The sequence below is a fragment of the Macrotis lagotis genome, chromosome 1 (assembly GCF_037893015.1).
Source record: "Macrotis lagotis isolate mMagLag1 chromosome 1, bilby.v1.9.chrom.fasta, whole genome shotgun sequence".
NCBI classification, from domain to species: Eukaryota; Metazoa; Chordata; class Mammalia; order Peramelemorphia; family Peramelidae; genus Macrotis; species Macrotis lagotis.
The window spans coordinates 331,312,218-331,337,523 of NC_133658.1; the positions used below are offsets into that span (position 1 = coordinate 331,312,218).

At 40.3% G+C, this 25,306-nt stretch overlaps 1 protein-coding gene across 3 annotated transcripts in view; it reads right to left on the reverse strand.

The window, feature by feature from the left end:
- The window catches only part of DAB2IP (DAB2 interacting protein), a 325,075-nt gene that overhangs the window by 285,617 nt on the left and 14,152 nt on the right, over nt 1-25,306 (reverse strand). The window contains exon 1 of one of the 3 annotated variants that reach the window (XM_074211662.1): nt 12,375-12,841. The exons of the other annotated variants lie outside the window; for them this stretch is intronic. Coding sequence (XP_074067763.1) covers nt 12,375-12,405 — 31 coding nt within the window. The 5' untranslated portion in view covers nt 12,406-12,841. Of the gene's footprint in view, nt 1-12,374; nt 12,842-25,306 lie in introns of those variants that run through there. 3 annotated transcript variants of the gene reach the window in all.

A 25,306-nucleotide genomic window follows, 5' to 3' on the forward strand; every position in this document is an offset into this window, starting at 1 on the left:
GAATTTACTTCAAAAGTCATCTTATCCAATTCTTTCATTCTACTGTACTATAAGCAAAAAACAAAACAAAAACAAAAACCCCACCAACAACTAGGAAAGCCAAGAGACCCCTAAAGCAAGGGCATTTAACCTAGGTCACTCTATAAAAGAAAAGATTGGAGGCTTCCCAGCTTCCATCTGGCAAGAGAGACATGTGCATGCATCTGAAAGGAAAAGCTCAAGGCAACTGAAGTGGAAGACAAAGCTGGCAAGAATTGGCATCTTCCCCATTGATTCCTATCAGAAATAAATGCATGACACAATAAATGTAGGCAGTTTGCCTATGGCTTCCTCAAACTGTCATTTAGAAGAAAAAGCAATCAACAGATTATGCACTGAATAGGTGACAGACAATATATCAGGCATTGGGATTTCAAAGACAAAAATGAAATAATGACATGAGATTTAGTATCAGAAGACCTGGATTCAAATCCTAGCTCTCCCCTACTAATTATTTGACCTTTGGCAAGTTACAATCTTCTTGGGCCTCAGTTTGCTCATCTGTAAAATATAAAGGTTGTGAATGAATTATAATGAAGATCCCTAAATTATGATTCTCTGTGTAGCATAAGTATGTTCTCCTGCTATAACCAGTTAGACATGTCTCCCCCATCTGTTCCTTTCTCTCTCCCATTATCAATAATTCTGGTTCAGGTTCTCAATATCTCTAGTTAGAAATTCTGCAATAGTCTCTTACTTTATCTACTTTTCACTAGGTCCTCTTTCAATCTTCCAGGTACAACAGAGGAGCCAGGTAAGGATTTAGAGAGGCTAACAAGAAGGAGAGAAAAATATTATACTGACTAATCCAGCAGGAAATATAGGGTGAATTGGAGAGAAAATAGACCAGCTGTTTCAAACAAATGAAAATAATAAGTTTACCTTTTTAAAAGAACTTTGAAGTTTATAGTTTTCCCCCTACAACATAACTGTGAAATAGGCAGTGCAAATACTATTATGTGGCTAAAGTGACAAGCCCTTAAATTTCCAATCTAGTCTTCTTTTCCAGTTCACCAGTCTTCTTTCCTGAATTAAAGATGACTCCAAGTCCATGCAAGAGGACTCAGGAGGAATGACCAGTTGTTGATAGGAAATGGAAAATTGGAAAGGGGATCTGGATTAGTATAGGGATGGGGATGGAGGGTGATAAGTATCTGAGCCCTCACACAAGTTATAAGTTTCCCTTTCATGCTGTGGTAGAGCAATAAAGAACACCCAGCTGGGACCCCTGATTAGATTCCAGTTCTTGCTAACTTTGGACAAATCCCATCCTCTTTAGGCAGCTTCACTTTATCTATTAAAAGAATAGGTTGGCTAAATGATCTCTAAGGCCCTCTCACCCCTAATGTTCTATAAGGGTGACTGATGATGAAAATAATAATTATATGATTATATAATTATTATATTCAATAATTATAATAAATCTCATTTATACAATATTAAAAAGAATTGTCTTTACAACCTTGGAAGTTGGGTGTACCAGTGGCATCCTCTCTATTTTCTTTTTTTTTTTTTTTGCTTCAGGCAATGGGGTTAAGTGACTTGACCAAGATCACAGCTAGGTAATCATTAAGTGTCTGAGTCTGGATTTGAACTCAGGTCCTCCTGACTCCAGGGCCAGTGCTCTATCCACTGCACCACCTAGCTGCCCCCCCCCAATTCTCTCTATTTTAAACAAAAAAGTCACAGGGTTAAGAAAAGTGATGGAGCTGAAACACAAAACTGAGTCTTCTGATTTCAAGTACAGTCACTTTTCATGATATTGGTCTTACTGTGTTATCAGTGTCTAGTTTCACCTCTTCCTTCTGTAAAGTCTTTTCTGCCTAATCTCCCCCTTTCCCATGAATGATTCCATCACTTCTACTTCCTGTTCTCTTCCCTCAGTATTTAGCTATTCAGTGAACACCATGTGATGACATTCTGTTTTCTGTGTTCTATCTGTTTCAAGTGTGGGTATATTTCTCCTTCATTTGGTGTATAAATTGTCTGAAGGGAGAGAACTGAGTTTGTCTACTCTCTCCATGTACCTTCCCTACTCCACCTGAAGCTTAGATCAACTAATTCAATTTTGCTATTAACCAGCAATATCCTTCAATCCTTCTTGGAGCTAAAGTCAACCTGATAATAATCCTCTTATTTTCCTCAAAAGAAAAAAGCTACAAAAGTACCAAGAATTTCAGAGGACATGATACCCTCAAGTTGTGAACCACTGTTCACAAGAGCTTGTCCCTTCCCTTCTACATTAGACAGTAGTGTGTACTGAAGAAGACTGGATTTGGAGGCAGAAAATTTGGATCTGAATTGAAACTCTGGCACATAATATTCTATGTGAACTCAAGTAAGTTACTTGCTTGACCCCACTGAATTTCAATTTTCTCATTGGCAAAAATGACAGAATTAGATTAGCTAGTCTCTCTGTGAAGAAGCTAAGTGGTATAATGGATAACAGGAAGATTCATCTTCCTGATTAGGCAAGTCATGTAATAACATTTGCCTCAGTCTCCTCATCTGTAAAATGAGCTAGAGAAGGAAATGGCCAACTACTGCAATATCTTTGCCAAGAAAACCCTAAATGGTGTTACAAGAGCTAATAATATAGACATCTCCAAGTAACTTTATTGTAAAAGAATATATCATAAGTGTATAAAGAGAATTGAAAAGTACCTTAAGTGGTTCAAATGGGCTAAGATATCTGATAAGAGAGAATAGACCAAGCAACAATAATAGGAATCGTATTAATGATGATGATAGCATTTATAGAGCACTTTAAGGTTGGCAAAATATATTTATTGTCTCATCAGTTGTTTTTCATAACAACCTGTAAGATCAGTTGCTATTATTATTCCCATCTTACAGATGAAGAAACTGCCTTGCCTAGGATCATACAGCTTGTAAATGTTTGAGCTGATTTGAACTCATGTCTTGTGATTCCACCATTCCAATACAGTGGGCTAAAGATTTTTGTGGGAAAGGTAACATCTGAGCCAGGTAGGGAAGGATGACTAAAATGTCAACAAGCTGATACTGAGAGGAGGAGAGGGCATTCCAGGTGAGGAGAATGATATGAAGTAGAAGAATGTGAGCTATCCCTGGGAAATGCAGTAATTCAGTTTTACTCTAGTGACTTGTGTGTAAAATACAAGAAGGGGTTTTGTGGGAGATAAGCTTGAAATTATAAGGTAGGATTGAGTTGTGGAAGTTCCAGAATGCCAGGTTGAGAATGAGATCTTGACATGGAGACAAAAAAGAACCATAAAAGGGCTTTGCTCAGGGGAATGACAAGCAGATATATGAATTAGGAAGATTAATCTTATTAGAGAAAAAGATGAGTTAGGAGAGAAGAGAATAGAGATGGGAAGGCCAGTCAGGAGGTAAAAGGTTAATGAATGCTTTTAACTTGTGAAAACCTAGAGCAGTTGTTTAACTTCTGTACAATGGGCTGGCCATGTTGTTAGAATGCCAGGCACACTCTTGCCAAAAAAGACTATTTTATGGAGAATTCACACAGGGCAAGTGCTCCCAGAGGGGATCAGAAGAAATGATACTAGGACACCCTTGAAGGTCTCTCTTAAGAACTTCGGAATTGATTGTGTGGCATGGAAGACAATGACACAGGACTGCCCAGCCTGATGAGCCCTCATCAGAGAGGGTGCTATGCACTATGAGCAAGGCAGAATTGAAACAGCTCAAAGAAATGTGAGATATTTAAGTTTAGAGTAAATACCCCAGGTGTTCACAGGGACTATTTGTACCCAACTTGTGGTAGAGCATTTTGAGCTTGTATTGATCTGATCAGCCACAGTCACACACTGTAACTCCTCTCTAACATAGTGATGTCATTTTGGTCTTCTTTGATAGCGCAGGACAAGAACTAAACAATCAGTCCTAGTTATCCAATCTGTAAAGCAGGAATGAGGGGTTATGCTATCAATGTGCCTTACAAGGTTGTAATATGTAATAATAATTGTTGTTGTTGTTTCTTATTGTTGTTGTCATAGGAGTTTCCATTTCCCTTTAGAGATTTGTAAAATGTTTTTCTCACAACAACTTGTTGAAGTAGATAGTCCAAGTCTCCATTGTCTCCCTTTCACATATAAGAAAATTGAGACTAAGAGAAGTCATGATACCCATGTCTCTGATACTTACTGACTGGGTGAGTTAGAATTCAGATCTCTTGACATTAATCCTATACCAGTCTGGTCTTGGAAGAACACAATAATTTAAGATGATCTTATATCTAATATTTCATTACCTATTATAAATAAATGGATGGTGCAGTGGTTAGAGTTTTGGGCCTAGAGACAGAAGATCTGAGTTCACATGTGATCTCAGAACTTTCCATCTATATGATCAAGACATTTAACCCTGTTTGCTTCGGTTTCTTCATCTATAAAAGTGACCTGGAGAAGTTAATGGTAAACCACTCTAGTACCTTTGCCAAGAAAATCCCAGTAGAGTTAGATATGACTGAAAAACTACTAAATAACAACATTGTAAATGTTCAAAACCACCCAGAAATTATAAACAAAAATGCTTATGATTTTGCATTGCCAAGAATTGAGTCAGGGAATAGACACTTTGTTAGAAACCTACACCTTTGTAAAAATGCACTTTTGCTAGTGGTGCCAACTCGATAAACCCACAGCATAACTCATGACATTCTTTTTGAAAAGATTTTGCTTGTTTGTTTCTTTTGGGGGGGGCAGAGAAGGTCTTTCAACAAGGCAGAAAAAGGTTGAAAAAATCATGTGATGTGATTCTCAGCCAACCCCCAACACTAAATCCAAGACTCTCCTGCTGCCAGCAAACCCAGCCCTGGCAAGGTTTACTGCTGTGGCCAACCGCACAGCTCAAAAGAGATGAGTTGTCTGATGTGATTGCTGAGGATCAGGAAGGAACTTCTTAGGCCAGATTCATGGCTCACCCAGCCAGGGATGATTTCAGAACCTAAGCAGGCTCTGTGAAACCCGATACTTGGTTTCTCTGGGAGGGAGTTGTGGGACTAAAGTTACAGCCCATCAGGTACAAGCAAAACCAAGTCAGATCCCTAGGGCTTAGAACAAAGCATCACCAGCCTCCCTTGGGCTCTGTTAAATCAATAGAATACTGACCTGTAGTTCTAGTCCCCTGTTGTGATGAAAAGCCAAAGGAAGGTAACCCAATGTGAGGAATCTCAGATACAAACAACAGCTCACATTTATAGAAAGTATTTTAAGGTTTCAGAAACACTTTTCCTGAAACAGCACCCAAGAGTCAAATATATAAAGTGGTATTTTTTTAAATTTAGTTAATATAATATTGTTAGCCACAACTTATCCATGAAGGAACTAAGACTCAGAATAATCAAGTGACTTGTCCAGGGTCACATAAACAGTAAATATCAAAGCCATAATACTACAAACAAGATCTCCTGACTCCAAGCCTAATACTCTTTGCCTTCTTCTAGTCTACAAACTGAATACATACAAGCCAAATAATTACAAGTCCACAGCACAGTCAGAGAATTCTACCTGCTCCCAGTCTGTCTCCAGATTGCACCTATCAGGAGTTTGTATTATATTTTGCTTCTTTCCTTGCCTCAGTTTCCTAATTTGTAAAATGAGGGAAAGTTAACCCAGATGAGCCTAAGTTCTATCCAATTCAGGCTTTCTAGGCTCTAGACTCCAATATTGACTATTCTAAGGTCCTTCTATTTCTAAAGACTTGTGTTCTATGAGCTGCTCCCAATTTGCTTCAAACCCACTCCAGAAATAAAGTGAGAAAAAAAAAGTGCTGAATTTGGAATCAGACTGGGTTGGTCCAGATTTAAAACCCAACTCCACCATTCATTCCTGTTCAACACTGGGCAAGTCATTTAAATACCTAACCAGTTCCCAACAACCAAAAGGTCCTCTCCTTGGTCCTCAAACCCAGCTATGTTTCAGGAAACCACTAATTTCTTTTTTCTTCTTTCCTTAAAAATTACCTGCCCCTCTCCCTTACTCTTACCACCTTTATCCACACAAAGATACATACCCTCCAACATCCTTAGTCCAACACACACCTGGTCTTTCCAGCTTCTATAACCTTCCTTTCCAAGTTGCCCTCCATACTCTTTATGTGTCTTATATATTTTTGTTTGCATGTTGTCTCTCCAATTAGAATGTTAGCTCCTAACACTGATCAATGAAATGGTCATTCAGGATTCCATTTCACACACCTCATGAGAGAGACTGGACTTAAAATCAGAAACAAACATGAATTTTTTTTTGGATATGGCCACCACATGGATATTTTGCCTAGATTATGCTTATTTGTTCCAAGGCTTTTTTCCCCTCTGTTTTTAACTGAGAGAGTGATGTTGCCAGGAGAGGGGAGATTAGCAATAGTGATGCCTTCAAAAAAGAGGCCAACTAAAGTATTTTTTTCAATGCAAAGAACAGAAACAATTTCAAAGGGAAACAGAGAAAAGCAGGACAACTTTGAAAAGAATAAGTGTAAATATTATATACACTTTAAAAAAGTCTTTGGCTTGGATTGAAATGCATATTGGTGGCTTCATATATGATCTCTTTTATGTTCTTTTAAATAGAGTATTTAATTTCATAACAAAAATAAAATTTATTTTAAAAAATGAACCCTACTACCCACCTTTTGATCAATAGATAATAGACTCAAGATGCAAAGTCAAATATATATTTTGGGATATGACCAAGATGAGACTTTAACTAGACATATTTGCTACTAGATTTTCTTTTTCTTTTTTTTCCAAAAGGTAGTAGGAGGCATGGAATGGTGCCAGGGGCAGGGTTCACTCCTCCCCAGAATAAAAACAGAACAGAAAGAATCACAGACAACCAGGATAGTTTAGAAAATTACATATTTAAAGTTGTATTTATTATGTATTTAAAAAGAAAAGCAAACTACAAATATCTTCGGATATTTGACACTTCATGTCCCTTTCTTTTACAACTCAAATGGAAATGCTCATTGGTGCCCCTTAAATTCTGAGCTTTAAAAGTTGAAAAAGACACATAAAGAAAAAGATTATGAACCTCTAGAGGACAGGACCTGGCACACAGGAAGTACTTAATGTTTGCTGATTGAATCTCTATGACAAAATGGAAATATGAATAAGAACTTTAAGGGATGGACACAGAAGGCGGAATGTCAGAGCACCAAGAAACAGAAAGAAACTCTCTTTGAAACCTTTCTTGGGGAAAGTGGTTTCTTGATTGCCAGTGTTTCCTGGAGCATTCATTTTGTATCTCTCCTTCCCTTGCTACCCCATCCCACACAAATCATTAATACTCTCCCTACCGAACCTAAGTTCTATGGGGACAGGTACTGCTCATTTTTCTTTTTCTTTTTTTTTAAGGTTTTTTGCAAGGCAAATGGGGTTAAGTGTCTTGCCCAAGGCCACACAGATAGGTAATTATTAAGTGTCTGAGGCCACATTTGAACTCAGGTACTCCTGACTCCAGGGCTGGTGCTCAATCCACCGAGCCACCTAGCCACCCCCCTACTACTCATTTTTCATTCAGGTTTATCCATCACCTAGCACTGTGACACATCTGTAGTAGGTACACAGTAAATGTTAGGTGAATTTAAAATATCAGAGCCAGAAAGTATCTTAAGGACAAAATCTACAACCTGCATCTCATAGATGATAAAATTGAGTTTCAGAGAAGGGAAATGATTTGTTATTAAGTCAAACTGACATTTAGTGGCAGAGTTGAGACTAGAACTTGGTGTCCTTATTCTATATACTACTTGCCTACTGCCTCTCATTGACATACAATAGGGAAGGTGTAGTAGGCCACTGAAAAGAGAAGGTAGGAGCAGATATTAATCATTTCTTCACCCAATATTCCTTGCCACACATTCAGCCCAGTCTAGACTGAAGTTAGATATTTTCCCACTGGGAACAGAAACACACACACACACACACACACACACACACACACACACACACACACACAGACAAATACACACAAATACACCGACAGGACCCCAGGAAAAAAAAAGATCAGATTTCTGCTGATTAAAAAGACTCAGGCACAAAGCTCCCTAGTTGACTAGTAGGAATCAGTATTTGATGACATGGATCATACTCCATAGAGTCCAACAACAGAAACCCTCAAAAAAACCCCATGATTGTCTGCCAATCCATCAACCACATTCTCAGGGGCAAGAGGGCAAGAGGCCCCTCCCCAGGGACCAATCCTCTCCCACAAGGAGCTCCGCTGGCTGCCAACCAGGACTTAAAGCAGCAACAGGCCTGCACATGTGCAGTCAGGCGATGACTCCTGAACACAGCAGACCCAAGCTGGGCCCACGCCCCAGGAGCCTTGCCTGTCTATGAGGGAGGCCCAGGGAGCCAAGCAGGTCCTCAGCACAATAATACTGTTATTAATAATAATAATAATAATAATAGCTCTAATTTCTATGAGAGCATTTTTACAAAGCACTTTTCTTATTAATATTCTGGTAGTACAGATATTATCAGAAAGATCCTGATGCATATGAAAGAACATTTTGGAGTGAGGAGAGTATTGGGTTCAAATCCCACTTTCAGGGCTTACTACTTGTGTGACCCTAGCTCCAAACCTCAGCCACCTCATCTATAAACTGGAGGCTAATGCTTGCAAGTCATTACAAGGAACACAAGTTGTAAATCTTGGCATGAGTTATAACTGTTATGCTCCCCATTTCAAAAATTAGGAAACAGAGGCTGACAGAAAAGAGATTAGCCTCAGCCACATAACTATCTGTGGCACTTAGAATTTTAACTCAGATCTGCTACCTCCAACTCCTATGCTACAAACTAACTCCCTAAAAGAGGTAACAATGTTGATCTTTGCTCTTCTGACCCTTCTGATCTGTACTTACTATTAGTATTCTATTCTGACTAGGCAGCAGATAGAACCTGGGATTTGGAGTTGGGAAGTCCTTGAATTAGGGTCTGATCCTAGACATTTACTGTGTGGTCAAGTCACTTGACCCCTGTCTGCCTCAGTTTCCTCCTCTGTAAAATGAAGGTAGAAACACCTCCCAAGCTTTTTTGTGTAAACCTCCCAGTTTATAGAGAAAGTGGCTGAGGTTTGGAGAAATTTCACAAATTCACAAAGAAGAGTAACAATGAGTAAAAATGAGATCATATTTGTTACATTATCTGGCACAAGCCAGATGCTTGATAAAGGCTTCTTAGAGTTAAGATCATCTAACCATAATCACCCTGAGCTATTTAGGGTTAAATGTGATCCCTCACAAAGGTAATTGTCTTTTAAGTGAGGCCTGATTTAGCACAGGCAAAGATTACCCCCAGGGGAATGACCTACTAAAGTGAAACTTGCAGGTCTACATATGGAAAATACTTCTAGGGGTCTTCAGCTGCCAACTAAGTCTCACAGCCTAAAGTCAGTACCCGGGCTCTAGTCAGTAAGCTTTATAACTCAAAGATCAGGAGATCCAGGATTCTAGAAGTCTGTGATTCTCAAGCAAAGAATCTCTAGCTCTGACACTAATTTCCTGTGTCACTAAATCTTTCTGGTCCTCAGTTGCCCCATCGGTAAAATGTGGAAATTGTTTTAGATGACTTCTCAGATCCCTTTCAACTCTGAAACTCTTCAATTAGGCAAGGAATGTCAGATTCCTTGTGAAAACCCTGGAGCACTTCATGTTTGAGGAAGGATAGTGGTAAAATACAAAGATTTAGATCCTACAAAGAAAACTTAAGATTAACATAGTCTTAAAACCCAGACTTGAATTAACATAAGCAGGACAGGGAGCTCAGTTGTACAGGTGGGGAAGGAAGACTCCTAAAAGTTGTGTCATGCCTGAATTGAACTTTCAGCATTTAAACATTTGATAAACTTCCATTTGAAGAGGTGAGGTGGCTAGATGGCATGGTGGATAGAGTGCCAGGGTCTAGGGTCAGGAAGACTCATGAATTTAAATCCTGTCTCAGACACTTAGTAGCTCTGTGACCCTGGGCAAGTCACATAACCCTGTTTGCCTCAGTTCCTCATCTGTGAAATGAGCTGGAGAAGGAAATGGCAAACCACTCCAGTGTCTCTGCCAAGAATTCTTTAAATGAGGACACAAAGAATCAGATATAACTGAAGAAAGACTGAACAAAAACAACAAAACTAAAGAAGTGGGAATACCCAAATCCATTTTTCAGCAAAGTGAAGCAGTAATTTTTCTAAAAATGAGTAACCTAGTCCTGCCACTAACATTCTTTATGACCATGGGTAAATTTGCTCCTTTCTCTAGGGCTCAATTTGTTTATCTGTTGGGGGGGGGATAGGAAGGAAAGTTAGTCTAGCTGATCTCTAAAAAGATTTTCTAATTCTAATTTCTATAGTCTAATATTCTGAATGCTAAGCCTTTATTGATTTGACATTTTTATAATATAGGAATCATTCTATAATCTAAACCAGGACCTATAACAGATCAGGACACAGGGATCCCTGACTCCAGAGGCATGGGCAGGCTTAGACCTAATCTCCTAGCCACAAGCATACTTCTTGTCTAGAGGAAAGGTAGATGTAAACAAGATTGACCTCACTGAGAAATCCAATAACCCAGTATTAAATTGATCACTATGGTAGAATTCCCACCATGTTTCAGAAGACAAAAATACTGTAACTTTTCTTAATTTCTTGTGTTTGAAAGTGAGAGTAGGAAAGGGGAGTCAGTATTAGCCTTAAGTCCCTTGTGCACAATAGTTCAGCAAATATCTACAGAAGAAAATGCAACATTCATGGTTAAACATTCAAGACCTCTCAATATTAGGTTTAGCCTACCTTTCCTATCTTCTTACAGTACTCCTGACATTCTTCCAGCTCTGTACAAGGGGAACATTATTCCCTCTCTATACAAGGGGAACATTTGCAAAAACATTAATGACAGTGTTAGTAACCCATTTGGATAGCTTTTCATAAGCTTTATGAAATGCCTTCCTTTACAATAACCATGTGGGGTAGGTATTGTTAGGGCAAGTATTGTTATTCTCATGTTATAGATGAGGAAACTAGGATTCATAGAGATTTAATAACAGGATCACACAGTGAATATGTCTCTGGATCAGTATTTCAAAACCAAGACTCTTCTAATCCCTATCCCCCCCCTTTCAAATAACCTTCTGCCTGCTCTGTCTAACCCCCTGTACTCCATATGAATGTACCCCATAATTTTCTAACTCATATTTGTGTGTGCTGTATGCCTTATCTCTCCTACAGGACTGCAACTTCTTTGAAGATAGACCCTGCGGCTTCTCTACCTTTACTTCCCTGACCATGAGTACAGGGCTTACCCACAGTAGGCATTTACTAGACCTGTGCCTGCAGAATTGAATTGTTGGATGGTCTCCAAGTCATCTCCATTTGGCTCCAGAGCCTGTGATGCAATGTTTGTTGTTGCATCCTAATGGTGCCCAGCCACAGAAGTTCTCATTACTTAGGAAGGGAGGGAGGCAGGCAGGCAGGCAGGCAGCCCAGAAGTGTACTGACTGCCAGTATGGGGTAACAAAGAGTTCACGAATAACCCACCTGCAGATAATCGAGAGCTGGCTGTACCCCAAACAGAAAAATGTCAGAAAATGCAGAAGTATTAAATCCTGTAGCTATGAGGCAAAAGGCTATGGCATTTTGAAAATCCATTTGCTCCAGTTGCCTGGATGCTGCCCCCTTATCTTCATAGACATGGGACTGGGTCCAACTGTCTTCCCCTCAAGGACAATTTGTTTGGCTCTTGACAGGAATAAAGATCAAGGCTCAAAGCCTGGTGGAGAGATTTCTGGTAGATTTCTTCCTGGAAAGTGGGGCTTACTGATCACATCCCTAACTTCTCAGGCACAAAAGAATCGGGTTCTTTGTAGTAGAACCCAAGTCCAGAATGAAAGGTTTCAGGTGGGAGAGGGAAAGGGGACAAGCAACAAGCTGAACCCACAAATTCATCTTGTTGAACTCTTCCATGCAGGAAGGTTCAGACCACAGGGCCCTAGGACATCATTTACAGAAAGTCCCTAGACATCTTTCTTCCCAGTTACTGCTGTCCATCAGAGCGCCAAACTTGCAGTGGGAAACTTGCCCTTTGGTCGCGATCCAGACTCCCCTCTCTCCAGGTACCGATACACAGAATGTAAGTTAACAAAGTTGAGCCAAGTAGACCATTCCCCAATTCCCCAGGTGGAACCGGCTTCGCGATCCAAGTCCACTCACAAGTGTCCCCCCACTTCCATCCCCTGAAGTGTGGTGAAAGATACTATAGTATTCTTTCTCTCTCTCTCTCTCTCTCTCTCTCTCTCTCTCTCTCTCTCTCTCTCTCTCTCTCTCTCTCCATTTCCTTACCTCTAAATGCCAAAACGACTGCGTCGTCCATCACTCTTGTGGGGTTCTGAGGGTCCCATATTAATACCCAGAGCTCAAGGCATCCGAGCTGGGTCAACTGGGGTGGGAGCGCGGCCTCTGAGTGTCCTGGGGGAGTGGATGACTGCGCGTGCGCTCTCCCCACGGCCCAGGGGTCCGGGCTGGGGGGGGGGGAGCTTCGTGGAGGAACGTTGGCTCGCTCCTGTCCCCACTGGACCCCGAGGATCCGAGGAGGGTCTGTGCGCGCGCCTTCTCCCCGTTTGCGGGGGCTTGCAGCCGGGCCGGTTCAGCAGACAAAGTTTTTCAGCAGGAGTGTCGGGGCCCCAGCCTGTCCTGGCCCTGGCCGGAGGGGTCTGCAGGACCCTTCCCTAGGCTACGCAGTCAGTATCCACTCCTCTGAGGTCCCTCAGATCCCGGGCCGCCACCGCCACCGCCGCCCCAGCTCCTCTGGGTCCCCGCGGCGGCAGCGCCGGTGGCTGTAGCCGGGCCCCCCGCGAGCCAATCAGAGCGTGGCGGCCAGGCGCTTATCCGCTCGCCCGAGCCTAAGCCGCACATGAATGACTGCAGAGGACTAAGGGGGGTGAGGCCCGGCCCCTCCAGGCCCTTGGCCCCCCTAGGCCCCGCCCCCTCCAGGCCCCGGGCCCCTCCAAGCCCCGCCCTATAAGGCTCCCCCCGCCCCTCCAGACCCAGCCCAGAGCGGGCAGGCCTAATGAACAATAAGAGAGGGAGGGCTCGCGGGAGGCTGGCTGGGGGTGGGGGAGAAGGGGGGAAGGCGGAGGGGGGCAGACGCTGCACCTGTTTCCAAACAAACGCACAATAGCCCGAGAGATGCTTCCCAGCCCCCGCCCCTCAGGGAGCCGAACTGACAGAAGGACTGACGAAGTTGCTCCTGCATCGGCCTGAGCGCCAACCTGGATGAGATCCGCACAGCGCAGCGTCCCTCCGGGCAAGCGCCCAGCCCTCGCAGTCGAGCAGTTACCCCCACCCCCACCTCTGCCTTGCCCTGGTGGTTAAGTTTGTTTAAGGATGAGCCAGGATTGCGGAGCGGGCAGGCGGGAAACTGGGAGTAGGGGAGATTTCCCAGGAATGTTTGGAGAATCTCAGGTTCAAGTTCTATCCACGCTCCCTAGTTCTCAGGTATTGGAGGCCGCAGAGGTGCTGAGCTCAGTTCGTTGCACTCCCAGAGGAGGCTGGTGGCCCCATCACCTGGACGCTGCCGTACGACTTCTGCTTCCAAGCCTCAGGAAAAAGACCGGGAGCACCGACCCAACTGAGGCCGTAGGCGATTCTGGGCGCCAGAGCTGGAGCAGAGCAGAGGAGTGGCCTAGGCCAGCCCCAGTTCAGTTCTAGGTAACCAAGCCCAACCCTGCCTAGGAGAGCTCGACCCTATCACCTTGCTTCTAGCAATTCCCAAAGAGCCCTCTGGCCTGGTCCCACTTGTACTACCCCACCTGGTTCGAGCCAGCCTAGAAGAAGACTGTTGTATCCCTATCATGTTCTGCCTAGCTCTTTCTTAGCTCGATTCAGACCAGCTCTGTAGAATGCCTCCAAACTAAACTTATTCAATATGAGAGCCTTCTTCCCCGCCCCACCCCCCAAAGTGATCAAATCCATCTTGTCTCAGAAGAACCTTTCAGGGTCCCACTGATACAGTCTGTCCAGTCCAGTTGTATCAGAGTCCTGGACAACTTTAGAAAAAAATAGATACTTCGATTAATCTTAGAACTTACAGGTGCTTTGCCACAAATCTTCATGGATGAAACCCAAAGTGTTTGGAGCACATACACACCCACCTCCTGAATTCTAACTATACAGCTGTGAAATTGGAGTCCCCACTAGTAAAGACAGCTGGGATGGGGCCCCAGGGTGGAGAGGGGGGGTGGCTCATGCTAAACCCCTCAGACTTAAGTGAGACTAGCCTTACCTCTCAGTGGAGCAGTGACCTAGTTTTCCTGAAAGCCTGTGAGACCCAGGGGAGCAGGGACCCTGTGGAATGAAATATAGCATCCACCCCACTACCCCACAATCTAAGGACAAAATGCACTAGTTAAAGTTACTATCCTATTTAAAACCTACGATATGAATAAAAGGTGAAGATCTTCCTAAATGAAGGCAGATACAAGACTGTAAGATGATCCCTCACATTCCTGCCTAATACAGGCTGCTGCTGTTGACCTCCAAGCCTGCCTCTAATTCCAGGACAGATACTAGGCATTAATTTCAAAGACAGCAACAGGGTCCAATAAAATACTATTTAAGTTTGCTCCCTTGCATGCTGGGTAAGTTTTACTCTTATTTATACAGTCTTACTGAAAAGGCAACAGATTTTTATGCTGTTTCTAGGCTTACCTAAATGAACGAAGGAGAAACTTCTAAGCATAACATAGTGGAATGGGACCTGGACTTAGAGATCAGCCTATGATCTACCATTAACTGCCTATGAGAACTTAGGTAAACCATTCAAGATCTCTGCCTCAGTTCCTGATCTGCAAAATAAGGGTTGGATCAGATGAAACCTGAGACTCCTTGAAGCTCTAATATTCTAGGTTCTAAAGTTCCTTCTAGATCTTGCATTCATCAATCCTGGAATGATTTCATGACATAGAATTAAGTACAAAGCTAAATATTTTTTGACATCTAGAGGATTCCTCTTCCTCTGAGTTCTTAAAGCCAAGACTAGATTGCAATATGTCAAGTATATTGTAGAGCAAAAACTTGTTTAATTAAGTACAGATTGAACTGAATATTCTCTGAGATGAGAGAAACAAAACAATAGAACATCTTTTTGCAGGTACAGTGAGATAGGTGGAAAGATGGAGATTTTGAACTTTGCATCACACAACCCTTGAGCTCTTTCTTTTTTTATCTTTTTTCTTTTTTTAGGTTTTTGTAAAAAAACAGGGTTAAGTGGCTTGCCCAAGGCCATACAGCTAGGTAATTATTAAGGTAATTATTAAGTGTCTGAGACTGGATTTGAACCCAGGTACTCCTGACTCCAGGGCCGGTGCTTTATCCACTATGCCACCTAGCCACCCCAACCTTTGAGCTCTTGTTCTAGCTTTGGAATGTCACTTTACCTTGGATAATATTTTCTTATCTGCAAAATGGGTCAAATCATATCTGTCTGACCTATTGCACAGGATCACATTAGATAGTTTATATAAAGGTGCTTTGTGGTTATAAAACATGAACCATGAATCCTAGGATGTCAGAGGATGAAACTATTACCCTTTAAGTAGCTGGTGGGAGAGTCACATTGTCTCTGTACCCCTTTGCCCTTTACAGAAGCAGCATTATGTGGTGGAAAGAACAATCAGAACACCTAGGCTATCTTCTTCAACTGTGAGACCTTGGCTGTCACTCTACACTCTGAGCCTCATTATCAATATCTAAAAAAATCAAAGGGTTAAAACAAATGATCTCTATATTCCCTTCCAGGCTTCATATTTTATGACCAAAGTCCTTTTTATCGCTAACATTATATGTACAATTTTCCCTGACATATCTTCTGGTCCTGACATTATATGTTCTAATAACTTCGGACTTGTTAGATAATCTGGGTTCAAGGTCTAGATAGGTCTTTCTCACTAATCCTCATCTGTACAATGGGAGTCCCAGTGCTTGGATCTTCCACTTCACAGGACTGTTTTGAGAAAACAGTTTCATCTACATCAAAGCACTATAGAAATATGGGCTAAAGTGACTACTATGATCCCAAAAGGAATTCTTGCACTATGATCTGAAAAGTACTCTACACAGAACATGGCTGGGACAATTTCTGGCTTATAGCAGGTAAGATCCGCAATGCATATACTAATTTCAGGTCCTTGTTCAAGATGACAAAAGGTGATTTCTTCAAGATATTAACATAATTACAAGACTCCTATGCTACAGAGAAGCAATTAGATGAGTGTGATTTTCATATGAGTATTTGTCTCAGAGAAGGCATCTGTTGTTCATCTGCTGTGGCGATTCATGACTGTATTCTGTAATCATCAGGAATTATTTTGCTAATAATTGAATACCTTCAAATAATTTAGTTCTAATGACACAAGACATCCTCCCAGAATAATTAGAGCTTGAATGATTCCAATTTCCGAATTTGTGCCTTGTTCCAAAAAAAAAAAAAAGACTCAATTAAGGGAAGCTAGAGTTTCTGCTTCATGACCAGACATCTCGAACAGGCATAAAATGCCACATCTTAGTCCTCAAACACCTTCAAGTAGAGCATGAAACCCCAGTATTGAGTGAAGCCTAAGAGAGATTTGCTTGTTCTAAAGGAACCTATGAAATCAACTACTCTAATCTGGTTTTTCTCTGAGAAATGAGAAAATCATAAAGGGAAATTCATTTTCTTTAGGTCACACAGCAAATGTACATAGTGAGTTACAAACTCCTTAGCCTTGGGGATAGCTAGGTGGTACAGAAATAGAGTATGGGCCTTGGTGTCAGGAAGACCTAAGTTCAAATTTGGCATTAGACACTTGATACTTACAAGTTGTGTGACCCTGGACAAGTCACTTAACCCTAATGCCTTGCCAAAAAAATTCCTAGCCTGACTTTCAAGGACCTTGATATTAAGGTCCTATATTACGAGACCCTAAACAACCATATTCTCTGATAATAAACAATATCTCATGTCCCCCTGAAAATGTAGTCCAAGGTGTTCACTAAATAGTTATTAATTGGTTGGTTTATAGCAATCCACAATTTCTGGATTTTTAGATGAACTTCTCAGGGTACAGTATGGTTCCATTCAACAGAAGTAGAGAAGGGAAAGGAAGAGTAAAAAGAGGAGTTAATGGGTAGAAGTAGATAGATATGGAAAAGATAGGTGGGGGGAATTGATGGGAAATGGAGGAGAAGTCAAAGAAATGAGTATGGAGTGGGGGGAAGGAAAATGTAGAAAAGGAAAAAGGAAAAGAAGAAAAGATTTTGTAGGAAAGTTCAAGAGGAAGAGTAGGGGGAAGGGGAGGAGCTCTCATGTTCCCCTTCAGTGACTTTGGCCAGAAACCAGCTCTCCTGCCTTGTCCCATCAAAGCTAGTATCAGGCTGCCAAATAGAGTTTGAAACAGAGACCCTTTGAAGCTACAGACACAGGAAATGTCTGGCTGAGCAAAATCTTTTGCTAGGCTCTGTTGCTTGCTCCTTTACAGGTTCCTTCACTCCTTCTCTTAGACATCAAGTTGGGCTTTGCATAAAGTCAGGGCCTGACTTTTTCTTTTCTCTCCCCCTCTCATTTCCTTGTCTTCTCTTTCCTTAACTCTTTCCCTGTCACCCTCTATTTTTTCTCTCTCATACTTTCTTCTCTTTCTTTTCTTTCCCTATCTTTCTCCCTTTATCTCTCTTCCTCCTTCCCTCTTCTTGCCACCCAGTTGATTCCTAGGTCAATTCTCTTCCCTCCCCATTTTCTTATTAATTATAAGCAAATGCTTCTTCTTCACATTAATTCTCTTGAGTAGATGGAAAGCTCATAGCAGTGATGGCAATAGCTGGAGCTAGAGGTAAACTTAGGTTAACTCAGATTTATTCCTGAGCATATTGGGAGTGAGTTTTATTGGAAGTTCTTAAAGACTTATGGTTATAAGTGAGTGGACATTGCAGGTACCTAATTTAGCAGTCTGGTGGTATAGAAAAAAAAACTAACTAGGAGTCAGGAAACCTTGTTCTTCTGTCAACTTGCTGTTTAATCTTCAGCATGTCATTTCTATTCCCTGATCTTCAGTTGTCCCACTTTGGAAGATCAGGCTCCTGGACTAAATGATGTCTAAGTTTCCTTCTAGTCCTACTGCTTTATTTTCCATTGTTCTGTGTTCTTAGCATCTCACCAGCTCAACATTCTTATACAGGAATACTTTTGTGTTATTGAGTTTTGCTTTATTGCATTTGCTACTATTGCATCTTTTACAAATTAAAGATTGGTACAATTCTGGGTTGAGCAAGTCTATCAGCATCATTTTTCCAACCGCATATGCTCACATCACATTTTGGTAATTCTCACAATATTTCAAACTTTTGCATTATTATTATATCCATTGTGGTGATATGTGATCAGTGATCTTTGATCTTAATATTATAATTGTTGGGTGGGGAAGCTAGGTGGCATAGTGGATAAAAGCACCGGCCCTGGAGTCAGGAGTACCTGGGTTCAAATCTGGTCTCAGACATTTAATAATTACCTAGCTGTGTGGCCTTGGGCAAGCCACTTAACCCCATTACCTTGCAAAAACCTAAAAAAAAAAAGAAAAAAAAGGAAATAATTGTTGGGTGCACACATGTAGGATGGCAAACTTTATCAGTACATATGTGTATTCTGAGTTCTCCAGGAACCCATTTTCCCCATCTTCCTTCCTTTCTTTAGGTTTTCCTATTCCCTAAGACATAACAATATTAAAATTTTGCCAATTAATAATTCGCAAAGACCTGTAAGTGTTCAATTGAAAGGAAGGGTCAATCTGTATAGCAAACTTCTTTGTTATCTTATTTTTAGAAATTGCCATAGTCACTCCAATCTTCAGCAATCACAGCCCTAAACAGTCAGCAGTCATCAATAATTAGGCAAGACCCTTCACTAGCAAAAAGATTACAATATTTTAATTATATTTTAATATTTTAATTAAATATTTTAATTAAAAATGTACTTTTTTGACATAATACTATTACATGCTCAATAAACTGCAACAAAATGTAAACATAATTTTTATATGCTCTGGGAAACCAAAAGATTCATGTGACTTATTTATTGCAATTTCTGCTTTTTTTGTGATGGTCTAAAACTAAATACACTATATGTCCTAGGTATGGTTGTATTCAAAAACTCCTTCTAGTTCTCCATTTTAAGATGCCCTTCTATCTGAATTTGTTTTAGTTTATTCTATGTGAAAAATTCCTCAAATTGGGAGTATTTCCTCTTTCTAGGTTTTCAGATAAAGGAAGAAATTATCTTAAAAGTTCTAGTTCTGTTTGCAAATAGCATTAATTTTTAACAAAAGTTCAATACAGAAGCAATTTACTACATGGAGGGAAGAACAGGAGCATATTTATATAATCTGTTGTACAAAGTTGGGACACACTTATTACCAAGGAGTCCTGCCACACAAACTTCATTTTACTCTGAGGGTGTACAGTCTTGAAGAATTTCCCCATAGTCAGGCTCAATTATGGCTCTTCTGAGGAAACCTGTGTCCCATGGCTTTTTGCCTTCTTGAGTTAACAACAAAAAAAAATAGGTTCCCAGTCCTTAGGAAGAGATGAGATTCCTCTTTCCCAGTGACTGGGAACTGCAACAATCAAGGTTACCATTCACAGAAAGGAGTGGTCTGGCACCCTACACCAAAAGACAAAAAGCTGCCCAATGGCCAAGAGAGGAGAGAAAGAGAATAGATTAGAGGGATAATGTCAAAGAATCCCCGTTTTCAGAGTCTGACCTCTTCTCTCTTACTCAACAGTTCTCATTCCTAAATCTCATCTGCAGTACTCTAGGATTATGTCATTGGAATATAAACTTCCTTAATTGTAAAGTTGTTTTATTTTTGTCTTCCCATCTGTGATCAGCACCTTGGATAGTACCATGCACTTAGTAGGCATTTAATAGATGTTTGTTTTTTTGATTTAACTGCCATTAAGTGTTAGGGAGAAAAGGCAGTTACTTATTATATACAATAATTTGAAGGGCTCTAGAGAGACTCTTCCACTCAGAAATTATAGTTCTAGAGGAAGACCTTAAAACATAGGTTGACAGCATGAAAACATACCTTGAAATACAGGACATGGAACATTAGAGCTAGAAGTAAGCTAAGAACATAGAATTTCAGAATGTAAAACAAAAAATGTTGGAAGCAGTACAGACAGAAGAAAGAATTATCCAGTCTCTTCATATGAAAAAAGTAAGGCGAAGAGAAGGGAGAAAATTTGCCCATGGTCACATAGTAAATATTGATTTTGTTTTACCAGAGAAGATCCAGCTCCAGTCTTCAAAGGGTCCCTTGGGTGGGCAAACATCTCAGAAACTGCTCTGACTTTATGCTCAGTAGTCCTCACTCTAATGAATGATATAGTTGGGTAGGTTGGAAAATGGATGAGAATGAGAAATGGAGAAGTAGAAGAGCTTACCCTTCCTTCCTCCAGTAAAGTTGGGATTTGCTACCTCAATTGTTGTTATTACTGTTGTTCATTGGAAATTTAGGTCAGATTTTATCCTGGGAAGTCTCTGTCTTTATGTTCTCCTAGACTGAATGGAAATCAGTCTTGGGAATGGCGTCATGATAGAAAAGTTTATCATTGACCAAGGTCAAGGAACCCAAGATCAACTATATAAGTCAAGATAAGGTATGTGGAGAAGGTAGGGATGAGAAGACAATGAGGATACATTTTCTCAACTTTACAATTCAGTCAAGAAAATTCAACAGAAAAACCCTTGGAGTCAGGAGACATACATTTGGTATGTGAATTTGTACCAATCACTCCTTTGATCTTAACATTCTCATGTTTTAAATAATAAGACTCATCTAGCTGACTTTTAATTTTCTCCAAACTCTAAAAGTCCTATGACAGATTTAAAAGTTGGTCCATAACTACAGAGAAATCAATTCTTAACTTAATTTCTTCATCTGTGAAAAGGGCAATGTTACTTAAAGTGCCAATCTAAAAGGTACTTCATAGGCTTTAGAACGATAAGAAAACATAAAGATAACCTAATCCATTCTCCTTAAAAAAAAATGAGGAAGCTGAGAGGCAGAGTGATGACCTAACTTGTCCAATCTTACATAACTCATAGTGTCTCCAATTCCAAGTTCAGTGCTCTTATCTCTGGATCACACTTGTCTGTTGAGGTTGTTTGACTCACCTTCATCTTTTGACCTCAGAACCATTTGCAGGGAAAGCAATTTTCAAATGGTAAAGGACTACAGAAATGGTGGGAAAGGAGATTGAGTGACTGTGAACACAAAAAAAAAACTTTTAGGTTTGTTTTTTATTGTTACAACAGAAATATATTCTCCCTCTCTATCCTCTCTCTTCTGTTCTCAGCTAGTTCAGGGGAGAAAACACCCAAGACTTGACCTTTTCTGCCCATTGCTTGTTTGTGAACATTACAAAACACTTGGCCATTTCCTATTTATTCTGGAGTGTCCCTCCTAACTGAGCGTCACCTCCCAGGAAGCCTGAGCTAGAGAGAATCACGTATCTTGTCTATCCACTCTTTGGGGACAGAAGACTCTCTTCAAGGGGCAAGGATGTGAATTGGTTAGGCAACAGTAACCTGCTGCATGTCAGCAGGTAGAAAATAAGCTGAAGTTGTTGAGATGCCATCAGGGAAAACAAAGAAACTTAGGAAACTCACAGAGGTCTCAAGAGGATAGAGTAGGCATATAAGGTGCTCCATCTGTATTATCTCCTCAGATTCATATTGAGAAACAAAAGAATTGGATTCCAGTCTTGAGTCTGACCTCGGGTTCACCTTTTTGAATCTCAGCTCCTCATATACAAAGTAAGGGGATTAACTTGGACAAGATAAATTCGTACTTATAAGATCAGGATTCTTTAAACTAGAGTGCATGGACAAACTTCAGTAGTCTGTGAACCAGTATGGAAAAAAAAATCTTTATTTTCACTAACTTTTTTTTTTTGGTTTTTGCAAGGCAAATGGAGTCAAGTGGCTTGCCCCAAGGCCACACAGCTAGGTAATTATTAAGTGCCAGAGGTTGGATTTGAACTCAGGTACTCCTGACTCTAGGGCCGGTGCTCTATCCACTGCACCACCTAGCCACCCCTTCACTAACTTCTAATTGAAATTTTGCATTTTTTTTTCAATTATTTAAGAATTTTTTCCCCCTGAGAAATGGTCTAAAGGCTTCATCAGAATGCTAGTGAGGTTCAAGGTATGTAAAAAAAAAGTTTAAAATTCCTGGAATAAATAACATTTAAAATTATCTCCAACATTCTATATTCTAAGATCTCTTTCAGTTCTAATTTTGTATAATGTATTGTCTCTCCATTTACATGCAAGTCTATGCATAATTCTAAATTCATAAATATATGTGTATTGAGTATTATGTATGGTTTCCTTTAAATTGCTACTCCTGCTAATGCATTTAAAATGAGATTCAACTGAGAAGTGTGATCTCATAACAATGAGAGCAGTACATATATAATCTGCTATGCAAAATGAGGCATGTCTGCACACGAATACCCATCATTGCACAAAGTGAGGCATATTTGCCATTTAACTGTGACCTAATAGCCATTTCTGTCTTGCTTATACAGGAAAGGATGGTTTTCTTCCCCCAAACCCTCCATAGATTGATGTTATATTTTCTCTATGACTTGTGTCCTCCTCAATCAATCAACCTGCAAGCATTTGAAGCACCTACTGTGTTCCTGCTAGTATGCTCTAAGATGAGGATTCCTAGACAAAAATGAAAGTGTCTCTAAGCTCAAGGAGTGAAGCAGTATTACACGTACATAAGTATATGCAGAATAAATATCAGGGGGTGGATAGGTGGTGCAGTGGATAGAGCACCGGCCTTGGAGTCAGGAGTACCTGAGTTCAAATCCAGCCTCAGGCACTTAATAATTACCTAGCTGTGTGGCCTTGGGCAAACCACTTAACCCCATTTGCCTTGCAAAAACTAAAAAAATAAAAAAAAGAATAAATACCAAGTTGGAGTAAAGTACCAGCAACAAAACAAGCTTCTTATAGAAAATACTGTACTCCTCTCATGGAAAAATTGAGGTCCAGAAAGTTGAAATAAGTCACTCAGTATTACATAGAAAATTAATAACATTGTTAGCACTAGAACCCAGTTCTCTTGATTCCTGTTCTTTCAAATGTACCACCCTATCTCCCTGTTGTTCATGGCATATAAAAATAAAAAAATCATATAGCTCAAGAGGAAATTAATATTGAGTATGTCTAAACTTTCTTTTATGTAAAACTCACAGTTTCTGATTTCTTGTTTAAAAGGGACCTCAGTTAAATGTCTTACTGAACTGACTTCTCAGTGTCAACTTTATATCCTAGGCTAGGCACTGTAGCTGATACCCTGACTATTTACACTGTCATTAGCTGCCACTCTGCCCTCTCTACCCAGTCTCCAATTTTTTAGGCATAGTAGTCCAGCTTCATCATAAGCTTTGATTTCTTTTCATTTATTTGCATTAAACTGTGGGACTTAGATGATTTAGATCCTTCTCTATCCAGTACATTCTTCTTCATCATTTAATATTTTTCCTGATTTAGCCTTTTTCCAAAAGTTAGAGGTAGGAAAAGCAGAAATCACTGACTTATCCATTATGACATGCCAGTCTAGTTCCTTCCTTGGTTTTTAGGTTCATAGGATTTATAGTTGAAAGGAATCTTAATGATTATCTAATTCAGCCCTTCATTTTACAGATGAGGAAACAGAACCAGAAAGAGGAAGTGGTTTATCAAAGTCATATTGGTTGGTTCTAGTCCTTCATTATTGGAGAAGACCAAAAATGACAACACTATGTTACAAATAAATTACATTGTGTTTGACCATGGCAGATTAGACCTATATGAGTTTGGAATGCTTTGCCAAAGGTTGGGTACAAACAGTCTGGATGAACACCTGGGGTATTTACTCTAAATTTATGTATGTATGAGCTGCTTCAATTCTGCCTTGCCCATAGAGCACAGCACCCTCTCTAATGGGGGAAAGCAAGGCTAGCTGGTCCTGTGTTGGTGTCTTCCATGCTACACAGTCAATTCCAAAGTTCTTTTTTTTTAAGGTTTTTGCAAGGCAATGGGGTTAAGTGGCTTGCCCAAGGCCACACAGTTAGGTAATTATTATTAAGTGTCTGAGGCTGGATTTGAACTCAGGTACTCCTTACTCCAGGGCTAGTGCTCTATCTACTGTGCCACCTAGCCACCCCACTGTTCCAAAATTCTTAAGAGAGATTTTCAAGATGTCCCTGTTATCACTTCTTCTAACCCTTTGTGAGCACTTGTCCTGTGTGAGTTTTCCATAAAATATTTTTTTTAGCATTCTAACAACATGACTAGCCCTTCATAATTGTGCTCTCTGTAGTAATCTTTGAATGCTTGGCAAATTAGCTCAAGAAGAACCTTAGGGTCTGGTATCTTTAGAATCTTCCTAAGGCAATTTAAATAGAAGTGATTCAGTTTCTTGCCATAACATTGGTAGACTGATCAGTTTTTACAGACATAAGCATTGAGGTCAGCACAACAACTCTGTAGATCTTCAGGTTGGTTCCACATATGGATGATGTGGTGCTGGCTGATGGAGCACCTGTGTTTTTTGTTTTTTTTTGATATTATTTGTTAGGTTAAAATTGACAGAAGTAGCAGAGAACTGATCCATATTTTTGTTGCATCTAAGCTTGTATTGAGTGTATAATCATCTTCAAACAGAAGATCATGCATTAACACTCCCTCCACTTTGTTCTTGGCTTGTAGCTTTTTCAAGTTGAAGAATTTAGTTTCAGTATAGTAACTGACCTTGATGCCGGTTCATCCTCAGTGAAGGCATTTGATAACATGACTGAACACATCATGGTCAAAAGCATGAGAGCAGGGACACATCCTTGTTTCACCCCATTGGTGCCTAGGAAAATCACAAGAGCATTGTCCACTATCCAGAACCTAGGCAAGCATGTTGCCATGAAATCAATGTATAGTACTAAGGAACTTCTCCAGGCAATCAAATTTTGACATAATTTTCCATAAACCCTCATGGCCAACAGTATTTAAGACCTTGGTCAGATCTACAAACTTCGTACAAGCTTTGTATACAGACCTCTATTCTGCTTCTGACATTTTTCCTGGAGTTATCAGGCAGTAAACACCATATTGACCTCGACTATTTCTGAAGCCACACTGACTCTCAGGTAGATGACTATTTTTTCAGGTGAAAGACCAGTCTACTGAGAAG